A 22,377-nucleotide genomic window follows, 5' to 3' on the forward strand; every position below is an offset into this window, starting at 1 on the left:
TAGGAAGACAGAATTCAAAGGTGCCAAATTATCTAAGAAATTAGAAGAATTTAGAAAGCTGTAGGTATTTGAAATCTTTTAGAAACTGTCTCCAAAATCATGTCTTGAACACAGAGTCAGAATCAGAATCAGTTACATAAGCAAAGAAAGGATCAATTCATTGGACTATTATGGTTATCTGTTGCATTTTGATGGCATTCACAAGTCAATCCTGGTGCAGGAAATGAATATTCTATTTGTGCTTCTATGATCTTGAGTAAAATTATATCCTCAGCAACTGGAGTTGTTTGACTGGGAGAAGGACTGTTTTGAGAATCAGTTCCTTCTTTAATAGTTCAAGGCCATAGCTTCTGTTTAAGAGTGTATCATATTTACATGTATGGTTTATATGTGTATACCATTATATGTTGTAGACCGTGATAGACAATTTGCTCCAGGAAAGTTAGAATGAGCTTGTGACTTTAAATGAGCATCATTATTCCACAATACTGTGAAATTTGGGAAATTATGTAATCACTTAATCACACACACAAAAAAAAAACCCACCAGAAAACTAGAAGTGGCGAGATGGCTCAAGTGGTAGAGCATGAGCCTTGAGCTGAATTGTTCAGGGACAGCTCCCAGGCCTAGAGCTCAAGCCCCACGACTGACCCCCACAAAAAGAGAGAGATCTTTCATGCAATTGTTTCTAACATATTTATAAGATTATGTCTTTGTTGCCTTGTATGTCCCTCCCCCATGGTACAACCCCTGCTTTTATTATATATGATGTTGGTATATGTGAACGGGAAGGGAAAAACAAATTGTTAAAACAGGGATACAGGAAGACCCATTGCAACAATGAGATGTACAAGTCGTTATGTCAAAAAACAAACTTTACAACTTTGGTAGGGGGTATGGCGGGGAGGGGGAGGATACGAAGGGATGGGAAGGGGAAACAAAGCAGGAGGCTACAATCCTTGATAAGAAATCTGGAAGTGGCGCTGTAGCTCAAGTGGTAGAGTGCTCGCCTTGAGCTGAAGAGCTGAGGGACAATGCCTAGGCCCAGAGTTCAAGCCCCACGACCGACAAAAAGAAAAAAAAAAAAAAAAAAAGAAATGTGCTCATTGTCTTACCCATGTAATTGTAACCCCTCTGTACAGTATTTTCACAATAAAAATATATTAAAAAACAGTGTATCATATAAATTTAAATAGATGATTACATGTATTAATCTGAATCTGGATGGGTCCAGTACCAATTATTCTGTCAACGCCATCAAAATAGTACTTTAAAAAACCCTCTGACATCTCTTTGTGAGTTCCAGTTTCGGCTTTGTTTGAATGAAAAAGTACAGGTAAGTCTAATATAATGTCTATAAATATATAGAAGGATAGAAATATAAAGAAGGAATCCCCGGGGCGGGGGGGTGTTTAAGAGACCATGATAGAAGCATAAATAGAATATTCATGCTTCCTTGTAATGGCACACTCAAATTCTATTTTACAATAACGAGCATATATTTTAGAGTTTTACATTTGTATTTTGTTTCCTTCAGTGTCTCCTTATCTTAAAATAATCAGTTGTCAACTATCTTCTGTAAATAGAGTTTTAACGCTAGATTACATTTAAGAAATAATTTGTATTTATTTTTGTTCAAATACTGGGGTTTGAATTCAGTGCCTGCATGCTGTCCCTTAGTTCTTCAGCTCAGGGCTGGTACCTTGAGCCACAAGTTGTTTTTTTTTTTTTTCAGGTTAATTGGAGATAATATGTTTTTTTTAATTGTGAAAATACTGTACAGAGGGGTTACAATTACATGAGCAAGATAATGAGAACAATTCTTATCAAGCATTGTAGCCTCCTCCTTTGTTTCCCCTTCCCATCCCTTCCCATCATCCCCCCACACCCCCACCGAAGCCTCCTCCTCCTTCCCTCCCCCCCCACCAAAGTTGTAAAGTTCGTTTTTTTTTTGTTTTGTTTTGTTTTTTTTTGTTCAGTCGTGGGGCTTGAACTCTGGGCCTGGGCGCTGTCCCTCAGCTCTTCAGCTCAAGGCGAGTGCTCTACCACTTGAGCTACAGCGCCACTTCCGGTTTTCTGGTGGTTTATTGGAGATAGGAGTCTCAAGGTCTCTCCTGCCCGGGCTGGCTTTGAACCGCGATCCTCAGATCTCAGCCTCCTGAGTAGCTAGGATTACAGGCGTGAGCCACCAGCGCCCGGCTGTAAAGTTCGTTTTTTCAACATAACAACTTGTACATCTCATTGTTGCAATGGATCCATCTGTATCCCTATTTAAACAATTCGTTTTTTCCTTCCCCTCCACAAATTATACCTACATCAAATATAGTGAAAGCAAGGGTTATACCATGGGGGAGGGACATACAAAGCAACAAAGAAATCATCTTGTAAATATGTTAGAAATAATTGCATGAAAGAAAAAAACATTTGAATACATATCTTAGGGTTCATTTTCCTAACATCAACTTATCTGACCTTTTCCGCTTGACTCAGACATATATATATATATGAGTCTTGCAGACTTTTCTGCCTGGGCTGGCTTCAAAGCATGAATCTCAGATCTCAGCCATCTAAGTAACTAGGATTATAGACATGACCCACCAGTCCAGCTTGAATTTTAAGGTTTTAACTGTTAAAGTGAATTTGGTTATGTTTGTCCATTTGCAGATATATTTCAGAAGTACCTAGGTTATAAGTAACATGAAATGTAATAAGAGAGCTATTAAAATGTCTACTAGTATTTGCTGTTTCTACACATTTAGAAATGTTTAGAACTCTTATCAGTTGCCCACGTTTTCAACAAACTAGTATCAGCTCTAAATTCTGGGTCAGTTACCAACATGAAATCAAATTGCTTCATAACTTACAATATAATTAAAATGTATCACACATATAATTATATGTGAAAATTCAAAGTTTATGGAAATAAATGTGTATTTTCCCCCAAACCAGTAAATCTATCTATGAATTAATTTCTGGAAGAAGAAAAATACCTATTATTCATGATGAGTTTTTTTAAAAAATTGTTACTATAAAGATGATGTATAGAGGGGTTGCAGGTCAGGTATAGAGAACATTTCTTTGTGGACAGTGTCACCCCTTCCCTCTCTCCCTCCCAGTTTTTCCCTCCCATTCCCCACCCACAAGTTGTATAGTCCATTTTCAACATAGTGTCGAGTGAGTACCATTGCTACATTTTCCACCCTTTGTCCCTCCATTTTTGTGCCTCCCCTTACACTCCCAAAATCATATAAACAAACAAAAAGAAAAAAGAAAAGAATAAAAAACAGCAAAGAGAAAAAAATTGCTTGCTTCATGATGAATTTTAATGATATTTGGGATGTTTATTTTAGGGTGAGTTACGCTCATTTGGAAACAGTAAAAATTTTAGTTACTAAGATTACTCTGTTCTGGATTAAATCTCTTTGAAAAGTCATCAATGAATGAACTGCACAGAACCACACTATCTCAGAGGTTGCATTATCTCAGATAATGCAAACACTGTGTGCTATTTTGTGATTCTTCATTTGAAAAACATAAAGCAATTTAGCACTGTTTAGTACTGAGCAATGTAACATTTTTAAATGATAGCTACACCTAAAGCACAGAGGAAGCTCCTCCACATTGCAGAAGCTAAGTTTTCCTTAATATAAAGATGTAACTATTCCCTCTTGAATAAGTGTGATGCTGTGCACTTATTATCAATTGAGCCCCAAAGCCATATTAATAATATTTTTCAATTACAGTCATAAATTTTTGAAAACAGACTCTTTCCTATGGAGTCTTCTCTCATAGTTACCTTTAAGTCTATGAAATGGCTCAATCAAGGCATCCTGATAAAAAGGAAGCAATGTATTTACACAACACTTTAATTAGTAGAGTTCAAAGGGCTGTACAAACATTCCCTAATTAAACTTCACAATTCAGTGAAGCAAGAGAAGGTTTACCCATTATCCTCATTCACAGAAGAGAGATTTTGAGGTGCTGAGAAGCTAAATGATTTCTTAGTTTCACAATGGTGAGTCAGAGGTGAGGCTGGGAACAAGAGCAGAGCTCTGGTTCTGATACAAGAGTAACACCCTTCATGGAAATGCTTTTTCAGGTGGACCACTCCTTCAGCTGGATGTTACTTGTTACTCTACTGCATACTTAAAAAGAGTAAACTGTGATGGAATTCCTGCTGATGTGTAAGTTTCTTTCTCAGTTAGAGAAACTTGCTTTAGCATTATTTGCATTGGGGGCAATCACATTGGTTAGTTGCATCTTAGTTACTCAGAACTACCTTAAACGTATCTTCTCCTGAAAGCCTTATGCTACTTCTAAGAAATCATATATTTTCAATCCTCAGACAGAACCTGAAAATCTGAAACTTTATTGAAGCCATTTTCAAACTAATGAGTCTGTGGTAGTGACCACACAGAACAGCTTGTCCTTTTACATTTTCTCTGTTTTCTTTTCTTTCTTAGTTTCTTTGGCTCCTTTGTGGTACCTTTATGGACATGACACCTGCCAAGAGAATAATGTTTGTGCCAATGACAATATCTGGATGTTTCCGAGCTTCTGCCCCTGGAAATACCAGAAAGGTATTAGGTGTCTCGCAGGGGCAGCAGGTTCCTGATGTGTACCTATTTGGTCAGGTGGGAATAGAACCCCTTTGTGTTTAGAAATTCATATGAGTACTTTGTAAGTTTATGCCTTGAATCATTTTTGTGCAAAGCCAATGAGCATCAGGCATCCAACTGCATGCTCTCTCTTATACCTGTAAGCAGCCAAATCTTACTCCTTATACCAAACACTCATATATTTAGGTATGGATGTAACTTGGACAGTATGGAGCAAATAGCCCAATATTTTGGAAGCACAAAGTGTTTTGTATAATCTGTTATTCCATTTGTATGAGTCTTAGGCCTTTCCTTACTCTTCTACTTTCTTCAACATATTCTGTGCTCATTGACTCATGCAACTGATATTTAAAAGAAGACAAGAAAGAATATATCCCTTATCTGTAAGATTTCAGAAGTCCCCACAGAAAGACCTAAAGTAGAAAAATGGAAAGTATAAAGAGGAAGTGAGGAGAGTTGGAGAAAAAGAGATAAAAGCTTCAACTTGCCAGGTGCTGGGAGTTCATGCCTATAATCCCAGCTACTCAGGAGGCTGAGATCTGAGGATTTTAGTTCAAAGCCAGCCCAGGCAGGAAAGTCCATGAGACTCTTACCTCCAATCAACCACCAGAAAACCAGAAGTGGAACTGTGGCTCAAGTGGTAGAGTCTTGAGATGAAGAGTTAGGGGACAGTGCTCAGGCCCCACAACTCCCCCCACCAAAAAAAGCTTCAACTTCAGAGGTTCCTAGAGAAAGGAATATTAGTCAATAGGACCTGGATTGTGCCTTAGAGTTGGCAAAATTCTAGTATTTGGTTGAGGCTATCCCCAAACAAAAGAGATCTTTTCTTTATAGCCTGCATAGAGGGTTAGAAAAGCAGTACAGTCTTAAATAATTAAATAGTTGGGAAGAAAACTGTGACTTAGACTTTTCATTGTTTCCTATTGCTTCAAGCAACAGAAATTTCAAGTAATAGGAACTTCCATAGAAATGGAAATGAAGGAGCACGTCAACAAGTGCAGATATAAACAGATACAGATAGTCAAGGACTGGAAGTGATGATATTATCTTATTGGTGTTTATTGGAACATATTACTGAAACCTAAATGCCCCCATCTTGTATTAATATTTAGATACAATCTCAGAGAAAATAAAAGTTGAAGTTAATTAAGCTTTGATTCCTATAACTTACAATGCAAATTTAAAATATTAGTGAAAAGGTCAATAAAATTGTGTGCTGTGGTTTGAATGTGTCCCCTAAAGGTTCCTGCGCAGGAAGTTGGATCCCGGAGTAATAACCTTGCAGAATACTAATCGGGTGGGAGGCAGTTAGGTCGCTGGGAAACTGCCCTTGGAAGGGATTAATGTGGCTCCTACAAGGCCTCCTGAGAAATTAAACCCTTATGAAAAGAGAAAGCCAATCCCTCGGATCTCTAGTTTTTTGTGTTACTGTGTGATTCTTTCTGCACACTCACTCTGCCATGAGATATGTACATGGACAGACATTCTCTGACATTGACTTTGACACGAGACCCATCAGAGATGGGGTTGCCTGAACATGGAATTTTGGTGCATAAAATCTGTGAGCTAAATAAACCTTTATGAAGTACCTAGCCTTGATTGTCTATTTACAGCAGCAGCAACAAAAATAACCAGACTAAGTCATGAAACAATCCATTGGTAAGAGTATTTTTTTTAAGAAACAGCATAGTATACCAGCATGGTTAATGTGTCAAGGAGCAAAATACAAGGATATTATTTGGGAAAAACAGTATACATTTATGAAACCATTACCAAAATCATAAACAATGGCTTAAACGTATCCATCTCCTTCCAAAATCCTCCTAACATCTTTAAATTCTAATTTCATTTTATTGATTTATTTATTTGCCAGTCCTAGGGCTTGAACTCAGTGCTTGGGCACTGTCCCTGAGCTTCTTTTGTTCAAGGCTAGCACCCTACCACTTTAATTTAATTTAGTGTGATAAGAGCACATAGTATGTAACCTCTCAACAATGTTTACTAATTAACACACTATTGTTAACAATAGCACTATGCTGTTGTCATAGATTTCTAGAAATTATTATTCATTATATATAACTGAAACTTTACACCATTCAAACACCTTCTCATTCCACCTTTATACCAGCCCTGAAAACCACCATCCTACTGTTTCTATAAGTTTGACTACTTTATTTTCCTCATAAAAGTGGGATCATGTATTATTATTTGACCCACTATGTCTGTTCCAATTCACTTAGCATATTTTCTTTCAGGCTCATCCATATGGTAAAATTTTCTTCTTTTTATAGCTGAATTTTACTGAATTGTAGCTGAATGTATAGTTACACTGCATAAACCTAACACATTTTTGTTTATCTGGTCACCTGTCCATGAACATTCAAGTTGCTTCCATGTCTTGGCTGTTATGAATGATGTCCCAATAAACGTGGGCAGATAACTCTTTAGATACTGATTTCAACTTCTTTGGCTATATCTCCACAAGTTAGTCTGTTGGATCATACAATCATTCTGTTTTTATTTTGGGGATCTCACCTTATCAATTCCCATGGTGGCTGCACTGTACTTATTTACATCCAACTAACAATACAAAGCTCCCTTTCCTCAAACCATCACCAATACTGTTTATTGTCTTTGTGGGGTGCTTTAATTTTTTTTTGTATGTCATGGGGCTTGAACTCTGAGGCTGGATGCTGTCCCTGAGCTCTTCAGCTCAAGGTGAGTACTCTACTATTTGATCCACAGCTTCCGGTTTTCTGATGGTTTCTTGGAGATAAGAATCTCAGGGACTTTCTTGCCTGGGCTATCTTTGAACCGAGATCATCAAATCTTAGCCTCTGAGTAGCTAGGATTACAGGCCTGAGCCACCAGTGCATGGCTGGATGTTTTAATTTTTATTTTTATTAAGCCAAGTAATCAAAAGTTTGATGTGATATCTCATTCTGGGTTTGATTTGCACTTCCCTAATGATTAGTGTTGTTGAGCTTTTCAGATAGTTGTTGTGGGCCATTTGAGCATCTTTTTCAGAGAAATGTCTAAGTAGGTACTATGACCACTTTTAAAATCAGGCTGATTATGTGTTTTTGTTATTTACAAATAATAAACTAATCTTGTGTTGCTATTTGCTATTAAGTTTTATGAGTTCCTTAAATGTTTTAGTTACAAACACTTCAGTAACACACATGGTTTACAAATTGCTTCTCTGGTTCTATAAGTTGCTTTTTCAGTTTTTAGTTGCTTCTTTGCTGTTTAAAAGCTTTTAAGATTGTACCTATTTTTGCTTCTGTTTTAGGTATTAAAAAAACTTATGTTTTAGGTATAACAAAAAATTATCTAGTACAAAATGAGAACGTCACTTTGTTAAAGGACAACTCCTTTGTATAACTATGCAAAGGTAATTACAAAATAAAAATAATTAAAATATCAGAAGTTTTATAGTTTCAGGTTTAATATTTATAACTTCAAATCATTTTGTATATAGTATGTACATGTACATGCAAACACACTTGTATGTATAAACGTAAGTGTGACTACAAATAGGTTGTATCTTCATGCATAAATGTATGTATGTACACATATACATATTCTACAGATGTGTATATTACATTTCTATGAATACTACATATTCACAGATATTGCTCACGGTTTATTTATTCATTCATAACCATTGGATGCTTAGGTTAATTCCATATCTTGGCTATTATGAAAAATTTGCAATAATCATAGGAAGGGAGGTACCACTTTAAAATCTCATAAAAATTGATTTGGCTGCATGTAGTGATGTGTGATTGCTAAATGCTCTGATATTATTATTTTGAACTTTGCAAGAAATGTCTAATATTTTCCATGATTTTTTTTAACCAATTTATATCCTTACTAATAGTGTTCAGGGTAGACTATTTTCTCATATCCTTGCTAATATTAATTATGTTTAGATTTTTTCCTAATATAAATCTTGAATTATGAGTGTATGTGGTTTTAATTTGTATTTCTTTTGTGATTGGTGATATGAAGCTTTCTGTGATCTGATACAATGTAAGTGTTTCACCATCTTGGATAAATACATTCCTAAGTGTTCTATTATATTAATGTACATTCCTTCTATAACTAATTTCATGGAAATTTTTAATTGTGAGAAGTTACTGAATTTTTTCAAAATGTTATCTATTGTGGCAATTAATCTTTTATTGTGTAAATCTGATGTTACAATTATTGAATTATTTGAGTCTCCTTACATGCCAGGAATAAATCCCTAGTGGTACCATGTATTTTTAATGTGTCTTTGAATATTGTCCATCAAGGATGTTGGCTTTTAATTTTATTTTCTAATAATGCCTTCATAATTAATATAAGAAAAGAGAATATGAATCAATACATAGGAAATTACAAGAAAACTCAAAAAGCTGAATGAATGAAAGAAGACAATGGAAAGCATGGAGAAATTAAATAAATAGGTAGAAATTCTGAAAAATATCAGATTGAAACTGAAAATGAAAGTTCAATAAGTCAAATAACTAAAAGAAAAAGAAAAATACTCTGTGATAAACAAAGACTAAGCAACTCACAACAACTAAATCATCACTGCAGAAGATATTTAAAGAAATCCTATATGCAGTCAAGGAAGATACATGTAACTATGAAAATACAAGAAAGAATAAATTGTACTTGACAAGAAAAGCAAATAAATAAGGAAAAACAATCAAGCACCATAAAACCAATAGATGTCTTGAAATACTACATACCTTTCAGAAATAACACTTCTTCAATCAGAGAATACACATTGGAAAATTGGATTAACAAACAAGATGATCATTTGTTGAACTGGTAAAAACAAACATAGACTTAAGAGTAAAGGGAAATGAAAGGATTTCCTAATTCAATGGGTTTCCAAGACAAGCAGGAGTAGGTATGCTCATATCTGATGAAATATACGTCAAACAAAAATTAGTCCAAAGGCACAAAGAAAGCCACTTCATATTGACAAATTGAACAATTCAGCAGGAGGAGATAACAAGTATATATATATATATATATATATATATATATATATATATACACACACACACACACACACACACACACACAACACCAGTGCATCCAGTTTCATAAAGAAAACATTACTGGACATGAAACACAGAGAAAAGCCAACACAATAATATTGGGTTACTTTAACACCCCATTCTCACCAAAAGACTAGTCATCCAGCCAAAATAACACCACAATTTTAAAATTAACTACCACTGTGAATTTATCTAAAAGCACGGATTCCCAATAAACTTGAAAGATAAGGAAACTAAAAAGAGCTTGTGACAGGGATGTATGTTGAGCTTGAGATGATGGCTGGAGAAAAACTAGTTCACAGCTAAGTGATCACACTACAACTCAGTTATATTTTATATATGTAATAAAATGTCAGAAACAGTAAGTTTTATATCATACTAAATTCTTGAAGAAACCATCACCGGTTTTACCTAATGATCTGGAGGAGCAGCCATGATGAAACTCCACATGATGGGCTTAATCTTTGATAGCAGTAAAAAAGAAATGAGACCAAATAGGTCTTAGTGTTTATTTTTCATAATATAATCTACACTCTTGTGGCATCTATTTGGAGTTATAAAGAAGAGTAAGTCACAGGAAAGAAATAAAATATATAAAGTATCTTTAAAACTTCATGGGGAAGAGCTGCTTCTTCCTTATTTTACAAAAGAACACTGCAGAAATCAACTATGAGGGCTCTAGCATATCTTGAGCAAAACGTGCAGATCAAAGACTGTCTGGCTACAGCAGTATCCATTTGGGATAAGAATAACAGTATACGATTTTAAAAACATACATTATCTTGCATGCTGTAGGGAAAAAGAAGTAAACATTTGAAGAAAATAGAACATTATGTAATAGCCAAATGGATTTTATTATAAGAAGTAGCACTTTAATGACACTTCAGTACTTTGGAGATTCTTTTGTTCTGCATCAAACTTCCAAATTTCTTGGTTAATTTTAATAGGAAATTTGAAATCATTTCAATGGGTATCTTTTGAAATCATTTCAATGAATATCTTTTCCACCCTCCCAAGTGCTGGGGCTTGAACTCTGGGCCTGGGCACTATCCCTGAGCTCCTGCACTTTACCACTTGAACCACAACACCACTTCCAGCTTTTTCTGTGATTAACTGTAGAAAAGATTCTCAAAGACTTTCCTGCCCAGGCTGGCTTCAAATCATGATCTGCAGATCTCAGCCTCCTGCGTGGCTAGGTTTGCTGGCATAAGCTTTGGTGAATATGTTATACTGTGTAAATATACTGTATAATATTATATTCCATTCACCTACTTTGGATTTTGAATAGACTTAAATATATTATGCATTGGTTATCTGAAAAAATGTCATTTCATTGAGTTAAGCAGATTTGACATAAAAATTACATTCATTAATACTATCATGGATCTAATGAGGAAAAAATTAAGCATTGAGAAGCTGTCACTGCTTTCACAAAATTCTAAGGTGCATGAAATCAAGATAGCTCTTAGTCCATCATAACTCACCTGGGTGCATTTGGTACCCACTTCCATTCCTTCCTGTGATATCTTCTCTGTAGGTGTTTGAAGACATACAGTGTAAGTGACAGAACACTGTCCTTGGGGAACTAGGACTGTATTATGTGGGAAATAAGAAAAATATACCAGATGTCTAGCTCACAGTTATAAAACTTGTCATTAGGTAAAGGAGGATGAAGCCACTTAAAAGTTTTTTTATACAAAATAAGTGAATTAAAGGGTGACATCTTAATGACTTTAAAAAAAATGGAAGTTAATCTTAGTATACATGGAGGAATTGTTATTCATTCTGACAAGGTTAATCACATTACTTTTAGAAATATTTTCACCTTCTTTCCAGGGAAGAAATATAATATTATAACATGTCCTTTAGAGAGAGAAAGAGAGAGAGAGAGAGAGAGAGAGAGAGAGAGAGAGAGAGAGAGAGAGAGAGAGAGAGAGAGAGAGAGAGAGAGAGAGTATGTGTGTGTGTTTTACTTGGGTAGCAGAGATCAGGAAGATTATGGGTTCAGGAGCCCCAGGTAAGAATTTATTAGCAATACCCCATGTCAACCAATATGGGGCATGATGGTCCACTGTCAATCTCACCTATGTGGGAGGCTGAGATCTATAGGATTGCAAATCCTGACCAGCTGAGACAAAGAAAAAAATCATGCGACTTCCATCTCAACAGAAAAAGCTGGGACAAAATAGCAAGCCCCTGTGAAAGCAGGAAAAATACATAAGAGCATTGTAATACATAAGAGCAGGCTGTCCAGGGTAAGAAGCAAGACCATATCTCAAACACAACCAGAACAGAAAGGGCTGGAGACCTGGCTCAAGCAGTAGAACACTACTTAGCAAGCAAAAAAGCCCACATTCTAATCTGAGTACTGTCAAAACACACATGTATAAATTAGGAAACACACATAATAGAAACTCAACAGCAACATTATTGCAATGCATCTGGTTTTTCAAACAATGCAACATCTAATCTTTGCTATTGATTATTATCTTAATTCCTAAGGTATGTATTTGTAAACTACTAAGAGTAAATTGCCTGCAATCTGCATGCTCAGAGAAGAACTATGACTTATTTGAATTTGTTCCAAACACAGTTGGAAAGTCTGCCACAGTCCTGTATGGTAAGGGTTAATTCTCGGGTTTTGTAACAGATTTAAGTCTTTCTAAATATGCAATTATTAGTTATCCAAATCAAAAATACATCTGAAAGAAATACAGTTAAAGATGAAAGGGTAGGGCCAAGAACCTTTCCCTGACTATAAATGGGTACAAAGAAAGAGCCATCACAGAAAGTTACCTGAGGAGAGACAATAAATGCCAACACAATGATTCCTTCCTACATGGCTCTCCTTCAGTGCCAAAGATACACCCAGAGCAGGCATCCAGATGCACACCGCCTTTGTATAAACTGTTATGCAAGCACTGATGTGTGACATTTTGCTCCCTACATTTATTTATTTATTCTATTTTCCTAACTTCTGCTTAGATTTGTGGGGATGCCCTGACACTGCCATGATTAAGAAGGATGGACTACAGACCTCATGAAATGATTTCACTTTCTGCCAGTCAACACATGTCTAGAAGAAACATTCAGTAATACCACACATGGAATACACCACAGAAGTAATGACTTCACCCTCAGAAGGGTTCTTATTTCTACCCACACCAGAAAGTAAAGCAACAGTATTTTTCAGTTCTTTCATTATAGGCAGGCAGGCATTATTTCTCAGTTGTTCCTCTTGCTCCTCCCTCCTTTTATTTGAGCTCTGCAGGTGCAATCTCTGACTCAATGGTGCTGATGCAATGCCATATTAAGCCTTCATGAAGTAGAACAGCTCCAAACAAGGCATTCATGAGAATCTAAAAGTGGATGGGTCCTGAAGAGATCATTAGCCTCTATGAAGAACCTCATCTTCTAAGGGGGGGGGGGAAAGCTGTGCACTTGACTTCTAAAGAAGGATGTTGATGTTCAACAGTAAGTTGTCTATTCCGGCAAGCAAAGTTCTTTACAAGGTTAAGAAATACAAAGACAGGGCTGGGAAGGTAGCTCAGTGGTAGAGTGCTTGCCTTGCATGCATGAGGCCCTGGGTTAGATTACTCAGCACTACTAAAGCAGAAAAACCCAGAAGTAGCACTGAGGTGCAAAGTGGTAGAGTGCTAGCCTTGAGCTGAAGAGCTGAGGAACAGCACCCAGGCCCACAGTTCAGGCCCCAGGATCAACAACAACAACAGAAAAAAGAAAGAAATACAAAGACAGTCAAGCAACAGTGGCTCAAGCCTGTCATCCTATCTAGCTACTTAGGAGGCTGAGCTCTGAGGATCATGGTTCAAAGCTAGTCTGGGCAGGAAAATAATAAGACTCTTATCTCCAATTAACCACCAGAAAAGCTTGAATTGGAGTTGTGGCTCAAGTAGTAGGGCACTAATCTTGAGCAAAGAAAGCTCAGGGATACGTGCCCAGGTCCTGACTTCAATGCCTAGCACTGGTACATATTATAAAATTAATAGTATAATCCTGAAGCAAGGACTTTCCCTGTGTTACCATGATATTTTCACATTTTGCATAATATTTTGACATATTTATGACATGGTTGTCATTAAACATCTTTCTTATGACTATAAACCACAAATTGACAATAGCTTCATATATAGTAACATTTATTTTAAAAAAATTCGATAAATCTAGAAAGATAGTAAGTCTATTAAAAGTATTGTAAAAAAAATGCCTTAAGTCTCCTCTTCAGCATCATGCAGGCAGCTTTTACTGGAGTCCCTTACTAAAGGAAAACACACAGACCTTAAATAAGATTTTCAGTTTTGGAAAATACCATGTTTTATCTTTGCACAAATGAATAAACATGGAGCCATCTTTTATTGGCACTGGTTATGCAAAGGAAGAAGACAACATGATGGAAGCTATCATATCAAGCAACGTACTGTGAATTTGCTAGAACAGAGCTATTCAAAGTCACATACAAACTAACTTACTCTAAATGTTATCTATACCTCTGTGCCCACTTTCACTGCTGCTATGACTTGTAAACCTGTCACTTAAGATTAGAGCTCTCTTCTAAACCCCTAAATCACAAATTTCAACCCTCTCCTAGAGTTTTCCTCCTGAATATCCTGAACATACCAAAAGTATCTCAAACTCAACAAGTTGAAATTGAATTCTTCGTTTCCCACCCACTCATCGTTATTTCTTCCATTCTGTATGCCTTTATTTGTTCATGGTAGCACCATATAACCAGGCTTTAAAGCCAGTACCTTCTTAGTCTTCTTCCTGTTTGTCCTTCTCAGTTCCATTTGCTCCTATTAGTTTAGAACCACAATCATCTCAGCCAGAGATCTTTATAAAATGCAAGTTTATTATGATTTTGTAGCACTTACAAATATTTAAAGGTTGTCATGACCCTCAGTATAAAATCTTCTAATCACTATTCTAACTTCTTAACCCAACTACAGTGTAGAGCTGCATAATACAAATAATAGGGACAAGATAAAAGAATGGTTTAAACATTTTGATTAACATGTAAAATAAAATAGTGGAAACTAAAACATCACATTGTTAGCCTTGGTTCCTGGGCAGGAATTTCAGGCTTTTCTTCACCCTTTCTATTGGATCCATTTTCTGTTTTCCCATAGAAAGATGTTTTACTTGAGGAGAGAAATTCAAGAATCTAGCTCCTATCTTCTATTTACAAAACTTGTTGTAGATCAGAAATGCTTTGCCTAGTTGGTAATTTAGACTCTGGGTATGTATTGCAAAAGCCAGAATGGTATGGAGTGGGAAGAACAGGTAGAAAGAGAAAAGGACAGGCTGGAAAGAGGGGCCAAGGTCTAAAAGGAAAAAAATGTCCTTCATCAAAGTAACTCAACCTAGCCAATCCCTTGACAAATTCAGGTTATTCCACAAGAATGAGAAGCAATAAGGGATTTTCCAGGAAACAGTAGAATACACAGCTATGAACATAGACTGGCGCGGTCCTAAGAAGTCACAAGTCTCAAATAAAAATAAAAAATTGTGTGAAGTTGGCCTCTGATGTACACATTTCTTCTTAGATTAACTTATTTATGTTTATGAGTCAATTCTAACACTGTGTTAGTAGTGAAAGTAATCAAAAAGGTACATTCATTAGCTATGTTGGCTTGTAATAAATAATAATCTGTGGAGTTATTATTTCAAAATTATTGTTTAAATAGTCATAGGCAATGGACTAAGAAGGAATGGCAGGCAACGTCTTTGTACATTACATTTATTGTGTATGTATCAGACAGTAGGTACTGAGCTTTGCTCCTTACATAGACCAGGTGGCTAGGCCACACTGCGAAAGGCTGTTGTTCCTCAGTCTTGATCAATGAAGAGACTGAGATTCTGAGGGGTGGCATGACTGGTTGGTCATCCAACTTACTAGTTGGTCATCCAACTAGTAAGAAGTAGAGTTGAGGTTTAAACCTTAGAATTCTTACCTCAGCACAACCTGAGTATTTATACTACTCTCTCACACTGACAATATTACATAAATTTAAGATAAAGGGTGGACGATAAATTTAAGATAAAGAGAGAGGATGAGAAACAGGATATGGGATGAACAGTAGAATTTGTAAAGCCATAAGGTGTGTTGGCCTCAACTCAGGAATCACCCAGGGGTGGATGTGAACAAGTTCCACTCCCCAGATGCATGAGCTGTGATGGTGGAACAGCCTATTTCCAAGCCCCACCCCTTGAGATTTCTCACTGTCCTGGCATTTCAGCAACTACTAACCCTGCTCCAAAAAGTAGGAAATCCACCAGAGAGGAAATGGCATGACATCCAATGGGAGGGTGTCTAAGACGACAAAACAATGGGACAAGTGGTGAAATGAAGTTAGTTGGCCATTCTATTTTACAATGAGCATGTGAATATCCCAAATTACTCCACTGAATTGTGCCCATTTATCCCATTTTATATTACTGTGTCTGTCATTAAAAGTGTTCTAATAGACATGCTAGTGGCCACTGTGAGGTTCATGCCTCTTGCTGGAGGGATGGCTTAGTGGACAAAATGCCAGCTTTCAGCAAAGTGATGGATTAACAGTCTTCAGCGGCTAATATGCAAGAGCCCATCCTAGTTTATCCCTGTGGGTGGAAGGTCCTGTGGGCAAGGTCTGTTCTGCCGGGATAATTAAGATTCTAAGAATTTTTATAAACTTACGATAGCCCTGAAGCAGAGATGGAACAGAGTCCAAGGCTCTACTTTTAGAATCTGAAAATGGAGGCCCTGTTCAACCTAGATGACCCTTGCAATCATTCACTTGGTGCAAAGGTGATTTGACGACTCCTTGTCACTCAGCTGTGTGCTTTAAATATCAACAAGAATGTCTTTATTCTTTCTTTACCTTCTCGTAATTCCTTAACCTTAACATCGGTATTCAATCAGCCCAAGTGTTCACTTAAGACTCTGAACTACTCTTTCATGAACAAATGTTTCAGGCTTATGGGCTTATTAACTATATTACAATGACAAACTGGTTTCTGAAAAGCATGCCATATGATATGTCAAAAATACCAACAATAACAATTCATATTTTAGATATTATAATCTTAAAATTATATTAGATAAATGTTTATCAATTTGAAAAAGTCCTTTTGCAAATTAAGATCTTATTATAATCTCAAAGTCAATGCAATATGAATTAGGCTATCACTCTGTGTGGTTCTCTCCACAATAAGCAATAAGCACTTGCCTTACAAATTAAGGGAAAAAAATCATCAATCCTATCTCTCCCTGCTGTAGTCTTGTGAAGACGACAAACAGGAATTATGTACTGTAAATTCATTAGGTGCCCTTGAAACCAATTACTTCTCTCTGTGAACTTCAAATGGAGGTTTTCCATAGACTTGAAGTCTCCTAGCTCTAAATGTATAATTAAAAGGACTTACTTTTCAGATCTGACCTACTAATGTAGTCTAAAGCTCTACTGTGGGGGAGGGGGTTTTTAAAAAGTAATAGTTAAAACGGTAAGATTTCTAATAAACAGGAGGGCAGATATTCTTATTAACATAAGTTAATATTATTCATGCCTGAGGATCTTCACACAACTATTTCTTCTTTTACTTTTCCAGATTTCATCACCACAATCTTCACTGTCATCTCTCAAAGATTATTAATCTCCTCCTCCTTCTGCACTTCCTGACTTCTCCCAGATGGGACTGCTTCCATGTATGCTGACTCTCTAGTTATAGCAGTAACCCAGCCCTCCTACTTCCTGCCATCTGAGCCATTAGATCACTATCTACCTCTTCAGTATCTCCTGCTAATTGCATTTGTTCATTTCCCACACATGCTGCACGATGTGGTCTTTTGGGCAATAATTTATTCCTATTGTTTTGCTAGATGGGTTTTATATTAACAGATATTTTCCCTCTGTCATGTCACTATAGTATACAAAGACCTACATGATTTATCATTAAATTCTCCAGGAGATTAATGATGTAGTTGAAATGCAATAATACTTTAATTTCTCATAAAGTCTTAATTTTCTTCCCTGAAATTTTATACTAATGAAACACTTTCTTTTTCAAGATGATTACAAATTAAGAGTTGTCTAACAAGTTGTCTAACAGCATTCACTGTGTATCATCGTATCCAATAAGAGGCATCACAAGTAGAACACAAGGTAAGGAACAGGATTTCTTCTCCCTCAAAAATGTTTTCTGGGTTGGGAAGGTGGCCCAGTGCTAGATTCCTCAGCACCACATAAGCAGAAAAAACCTGGAAGTGGTGCTATGGCTCAAGTGGTAAAGCGCTAGCCTTGAGCTGAAGGACAGTGCCCATGCCCAGAGTTCAGGCCCCACGACTGACAAAAAAAAAAAAAAGAAAAGTTTTCTGGCCAAGATTAGGATGGTGTTGTCCAATTTATTTGCCTTTATCTGAAATATATGCGTAAGTCTACCAGTGGTTAGATGGCACCCTCAGTGAGACACAGGTGAAGAGCATGCTCAACTCTATCATACCCAGAGGCTTTTACACCTGCTGGCTCCTATTTTGTTAGTAATGAGCTTTATTCTTCTGATCCCTTCCTTCCCTTTATTTTCCTTTTCCTTCCCTGTCTTTTATGTAAATATAATATACATATATATATATATACATACACATATACACGTTATAAACAATAGCAAGTTAGGCCTTTTCAAAAGAATATACAGGAAAACTACACATTGCAGGCATCATGAGTTGTGACATAGGGGTTTACTGTGTCACAAGAGAATATCAGTGGATCTTGCAAGAGGATTGTGAGCACGTTTTCCATTTGTCATGATGACAAGACAAAACATGAGTATGAGTGACAAATTTTGACTGAATTGATAAAGAGCATTCTGACATGTTCTTTGCAATTGTTAATCTCAGGGTTAAATACCACTTCTTAAATATGATCTAAACGTCACTCTATTTAAAGTTAGAGATGGACAAAGAGAACCACTTAACTCTCCTACTCAAATAATTGAGTCTTGTATGTGAGTACAAGTATTTCTAAGATTTCAGTAGAACATCTGTCTTCCCAGGAATACTTCTGCAGCAGTATTTTACTTCATATAGATCTGTGGTCTGAAAAAAACATATTATCAGCCAGGTGCTGGTGACTCATGACTGTAACCCTAGCTACTCAAGATCTGAGGATCACAGTTCAAAGCCAGACCAGGAAGGAAAATCTCCATTTAATCACCAAAATGGAGCTGTGGCTCAAGTGGTAGAGCACTAGCCTTGAGCAAAAATTGCTCATGGACAGTGTCCAAGCCCTGAGTTCAAGCCTGAGGACTGTCACAAAAACAGTACATTATCTTTCTAAATATGTCTTACTTCTGTCAATCTAGATCAAAAGTTTGCATCTGATTATCACCTGAATGTAACTTCTCATCTCTAATTTGGTATACTAGCTTACTGATTACTTCTGTCAATGGGAACATTTCTCTTTTTACTCTATGAGAAGGAAACTACTGTTCCTTGTGTTCTCAGGTACATTCTATGTGTCAGAAAAAGACCTATGTAAGAATAAGAAATTGAACTTAATTTGGTTCAAACCAATTTAAACTATATTATTCTCCAATGAAACAGTTTTCCATAACTCTCCATTCATATATTGCAAATCTTCACCAATCCAAATTAAAATGTAGAATTATCAGTGACATCTCATTTACAAATAAAACAGTGAAGGCTCTCATTCATTCTTTTTCTTTTTGAATTGTTTTTGCTTCTCCTAAGGCTTGAACTCTGGGTCTGGGCACTGTTCCTGAGCTCCCTTTGTTCAAGAATTGCATTCTACCACTTGAGCCACAGTGCCACTTCCAGCTTTTTCTGTGATTAATTGTAGATAAGACTCATGGACTTTCCTGCCCAGGTAGGCTTTGAACTTCAATCTCAGATCTCAGCCTCCTAAGTAGCTAGGATTACAGGCAAGAGCCACTGGTGCCAAGCTTTTTTGGACAATTATTATCTTTAGGTAGTTATTCAAAGGAGTGTCCATTCAGAAAAACAGTTTATGAAGACTGCGCATCTTGATCAGTGTCACCTCTTGCAACTTTCCCACCCATCCCTCTCAACCCACCCCTTCCTTCACTTTTCTTAATTTTTGGACTATGTGTTGGATTTTTTTTCCATTAACAAAGCAGTTTATGTATACAATTCATCTTGATCTGTGTTATCCCTTCAGTCTCTTCACTCCCCTCTGACCCATTCCTTCCCTTATTTTCTTAATTTTGTGGTGCATACAATGACTTCTTGCCAGCATTATCTCCCCCTTATACCTTCATTCTTCTATCCTTCTCCCCTTGACCCCACCCTCCCCTATGCAAATACCCATTTCCTGGTATTTATTTTGTTGTCTTTGACTTAGTCTTCCTAAATAATTATACAATTTGAGCTCTCCTTAGAGTCTATTATACTTTAGGTAAGTCATTTGTAATCCGTTTCATACCACATAGTGTGTTTACTTACAGATTCATAGGTACACTCTAGCTACCAAAAATGAGACAAACCATGCAACCTGTGTTTTTCTAGATCTGGCTTACTTCACTTATAATTTTTTCCCACAGTTTTCTATTTCCTTACAGATGATACAGTGTCATTCTTTCTGATAGATGAGTAGAAGTTCATTGTGTTGAGGGGTGTCTATGCTGATTTCCTAACTTGGCTATGGTACATAGTGCTTCAGTGAACATGGTTGTGTTGGTGGCTTTACTATAACCTTGTTTGTGTTCTATTGAATAAATGCCCAAAAGTGGAATTATAGGGGTCATCACCTTGTACCAGCATCAACTCAAAATGGATCAAAGACCTCAATGTGGGGCCAGAAACCATGAGACTAGTACAGGAAGGGGTAGGGGAAACACTAGGGCTCCTAGGCAAAGATAAAATCTTTCTGGGTAATGATCCAGAGACACAACAAATCACAGAAAGATTTTATAAATGGGACTGTATCAAACTTAAAAGTTTCTTCATGGCAAAGACATAGCTAACAAACTAAATAGAAAGCCCATGGAATGGGAGAAGATTTTTATCAATCATACATCAGATAAGAGCCTCATATCCAAAATATAACTAGAGCTAAAAAAAATCAAGCCCTCAAAAAAATAAACCATTAAAAAAAACAACCCAATTAATAAATTGGCTAAAGACTTAAAGAGAGACTTCACAGAAGAAGAAGTAATAATGGCCAATAGATACATGAAAAATGTCCCACATCTCTGCAATCAAATGCAACTCAAAACAACGCTGATTCTACCTCATCCCAGTTAGAATGGCTATTATCAAAAAAAAACTACAAATAACAAATGCTGTTGAGTTTGAGATCAAAAGGGAACTCTATTGCACTGTTGGTAGGAATGTAGGCTTTTTCAATCACTTTGGAAAGCAGTATGGAGGTTTCTCAAAAAACTATACACAAAATCCAGATATGTCATTCATTCTGCCTTCCTGACCAAACGTCTTTAGTTCACAAGAGCATACTTTATACACCACCAATTTATCCCAGATGTTTTACTTTGGACATGATCTAGTCCATCCACTTTCTCCCTAAAGTCCAATCCCAAAACACAAGTCTTATGCTGTAGTAAATGTGACCATTATAGCAGAATGGTTTTCTATCCCTTCTTCTTCCCTAGACTTTCTATCTTCACAAACACAACTTGAAAATACACATTTCTTTCTGTATTGCCCACAACTATAATAACTTATGATTTTTCTATGAATTTTACTTAATCATATTTGTCAAAACCATGGGTAAAGTGCACATATGTTCCCATGTTTCACCTATCATTCCACAGACTGTTTTCAACAATGAAGTGGCAAATTCTCACAAAAGCATAATGGACAAACACATGATAGTTGCAAGGAGACAGAATCCATTCCACAGAAGTTAGTCACACACATACCTATATTTCTGTCCCCTACATGGTTCTTTCTGTTGTGTCACATATTAGGGTGTGAGTTGCTCTGTAGGTGACATTCCACCAAATAACAGTCAGTAAGGACTTACCTGCTGCTACTACAATAATATCTGCTAACTGGGTATGGACCTTTAGTTGTTCTCTGGGGGTGTATCTGTGGGCAATTGTCACAGTTGCATCACCTGCAATGAAGAAGAATTCCCATCAATGTCTACTGTGTGTTTCCAATTTTTTTTGTCAGTTGTGGGGCCTTGAACTCTGGGCCTTGGCCAGGGCGCTGTCCCTCAGCTCCTCAAGGCTAGCACTCTACCACTTGAGCCACAGCACCACTTCTGGCTTTTTCTGCTTATGTGGTGCTGAGGAATCAAACCTAGGGCCTCATGCATGCAAGGCAAGCACTCTACCACTGAGCCACCTTCCCAGCCCTGTGTTTCCAAATTTTATTAATGTTTTAAAGCTAGAGAAGTTTGAGTTACTGCTTAACAATTGAAAAAAATGTTGCTGAGTGCTCGTGATTCACATCTATAATCCTAGGTACTCAGGAGGAACACAGTTCCAAGCCAGCCTAAGCAAGGAAATCATGAGACTCATCTCCAATAAACTTCTCAGAAAAAGTTAGAAGTGGCACTGTGGCTCAAAGGGTAGAGCACTAGCCTTGAGACAGTGTCCAAGCCCTGATTTCAAGCTCCAGGACTGGCAAAAAAAAATAAAGAAAAATTGTTTTGCATCACTAAATCTACATGAACCAAAATATTTTGCATTTCAATTATGTG

The 22,377-nt window shown here is 36.7% G+C and overlaps 1 protein-coding gene across 5 annotated transcripts in view; it reads right to left on the reverse strand.

Moving 5' to 3' along the window:
• Mthfd2l (methylenetetrahydrofolate dehydrogenase (NADP+ dependent) 2 like) overlaps nt 1-22,377 on the reverse strand; it is a 103,397-nt gene that overhangs the window by 39,297 nt on the left and 41,723 nt on the right. For all 5 annotated transcript variants that reach the window (XM_070012458.1, XM_070012453.1, XM_070012456.1 and 2 more), the window contains exon 6: nt 21,694-21,786. In XM_070012458.1, the coding sequence (XP_069868559.1) occupies nt 21,694-21,786 (93 nt within the window). The remainder of the gene's footprint in view (nt 1-21,693; nt 21,787-22,377) is intronic.

This window comes from Dipodomys merriami, unplaced genomic scaffold (assembly GCF_024711535.1).
Source record: "Dipodomys merriami isolate MVZ:Mamm:240054 unplaced genomic scaffold, mDipMer1.0.p SCAF_9, whole genome shotgun sequence".
Taxonomy (NCBI): Eukaryota; Metazoa; Chordata; class Mammalia; order Rodentia; family Heteromyidae; genus Dipodomys; species Dipodomys merriami.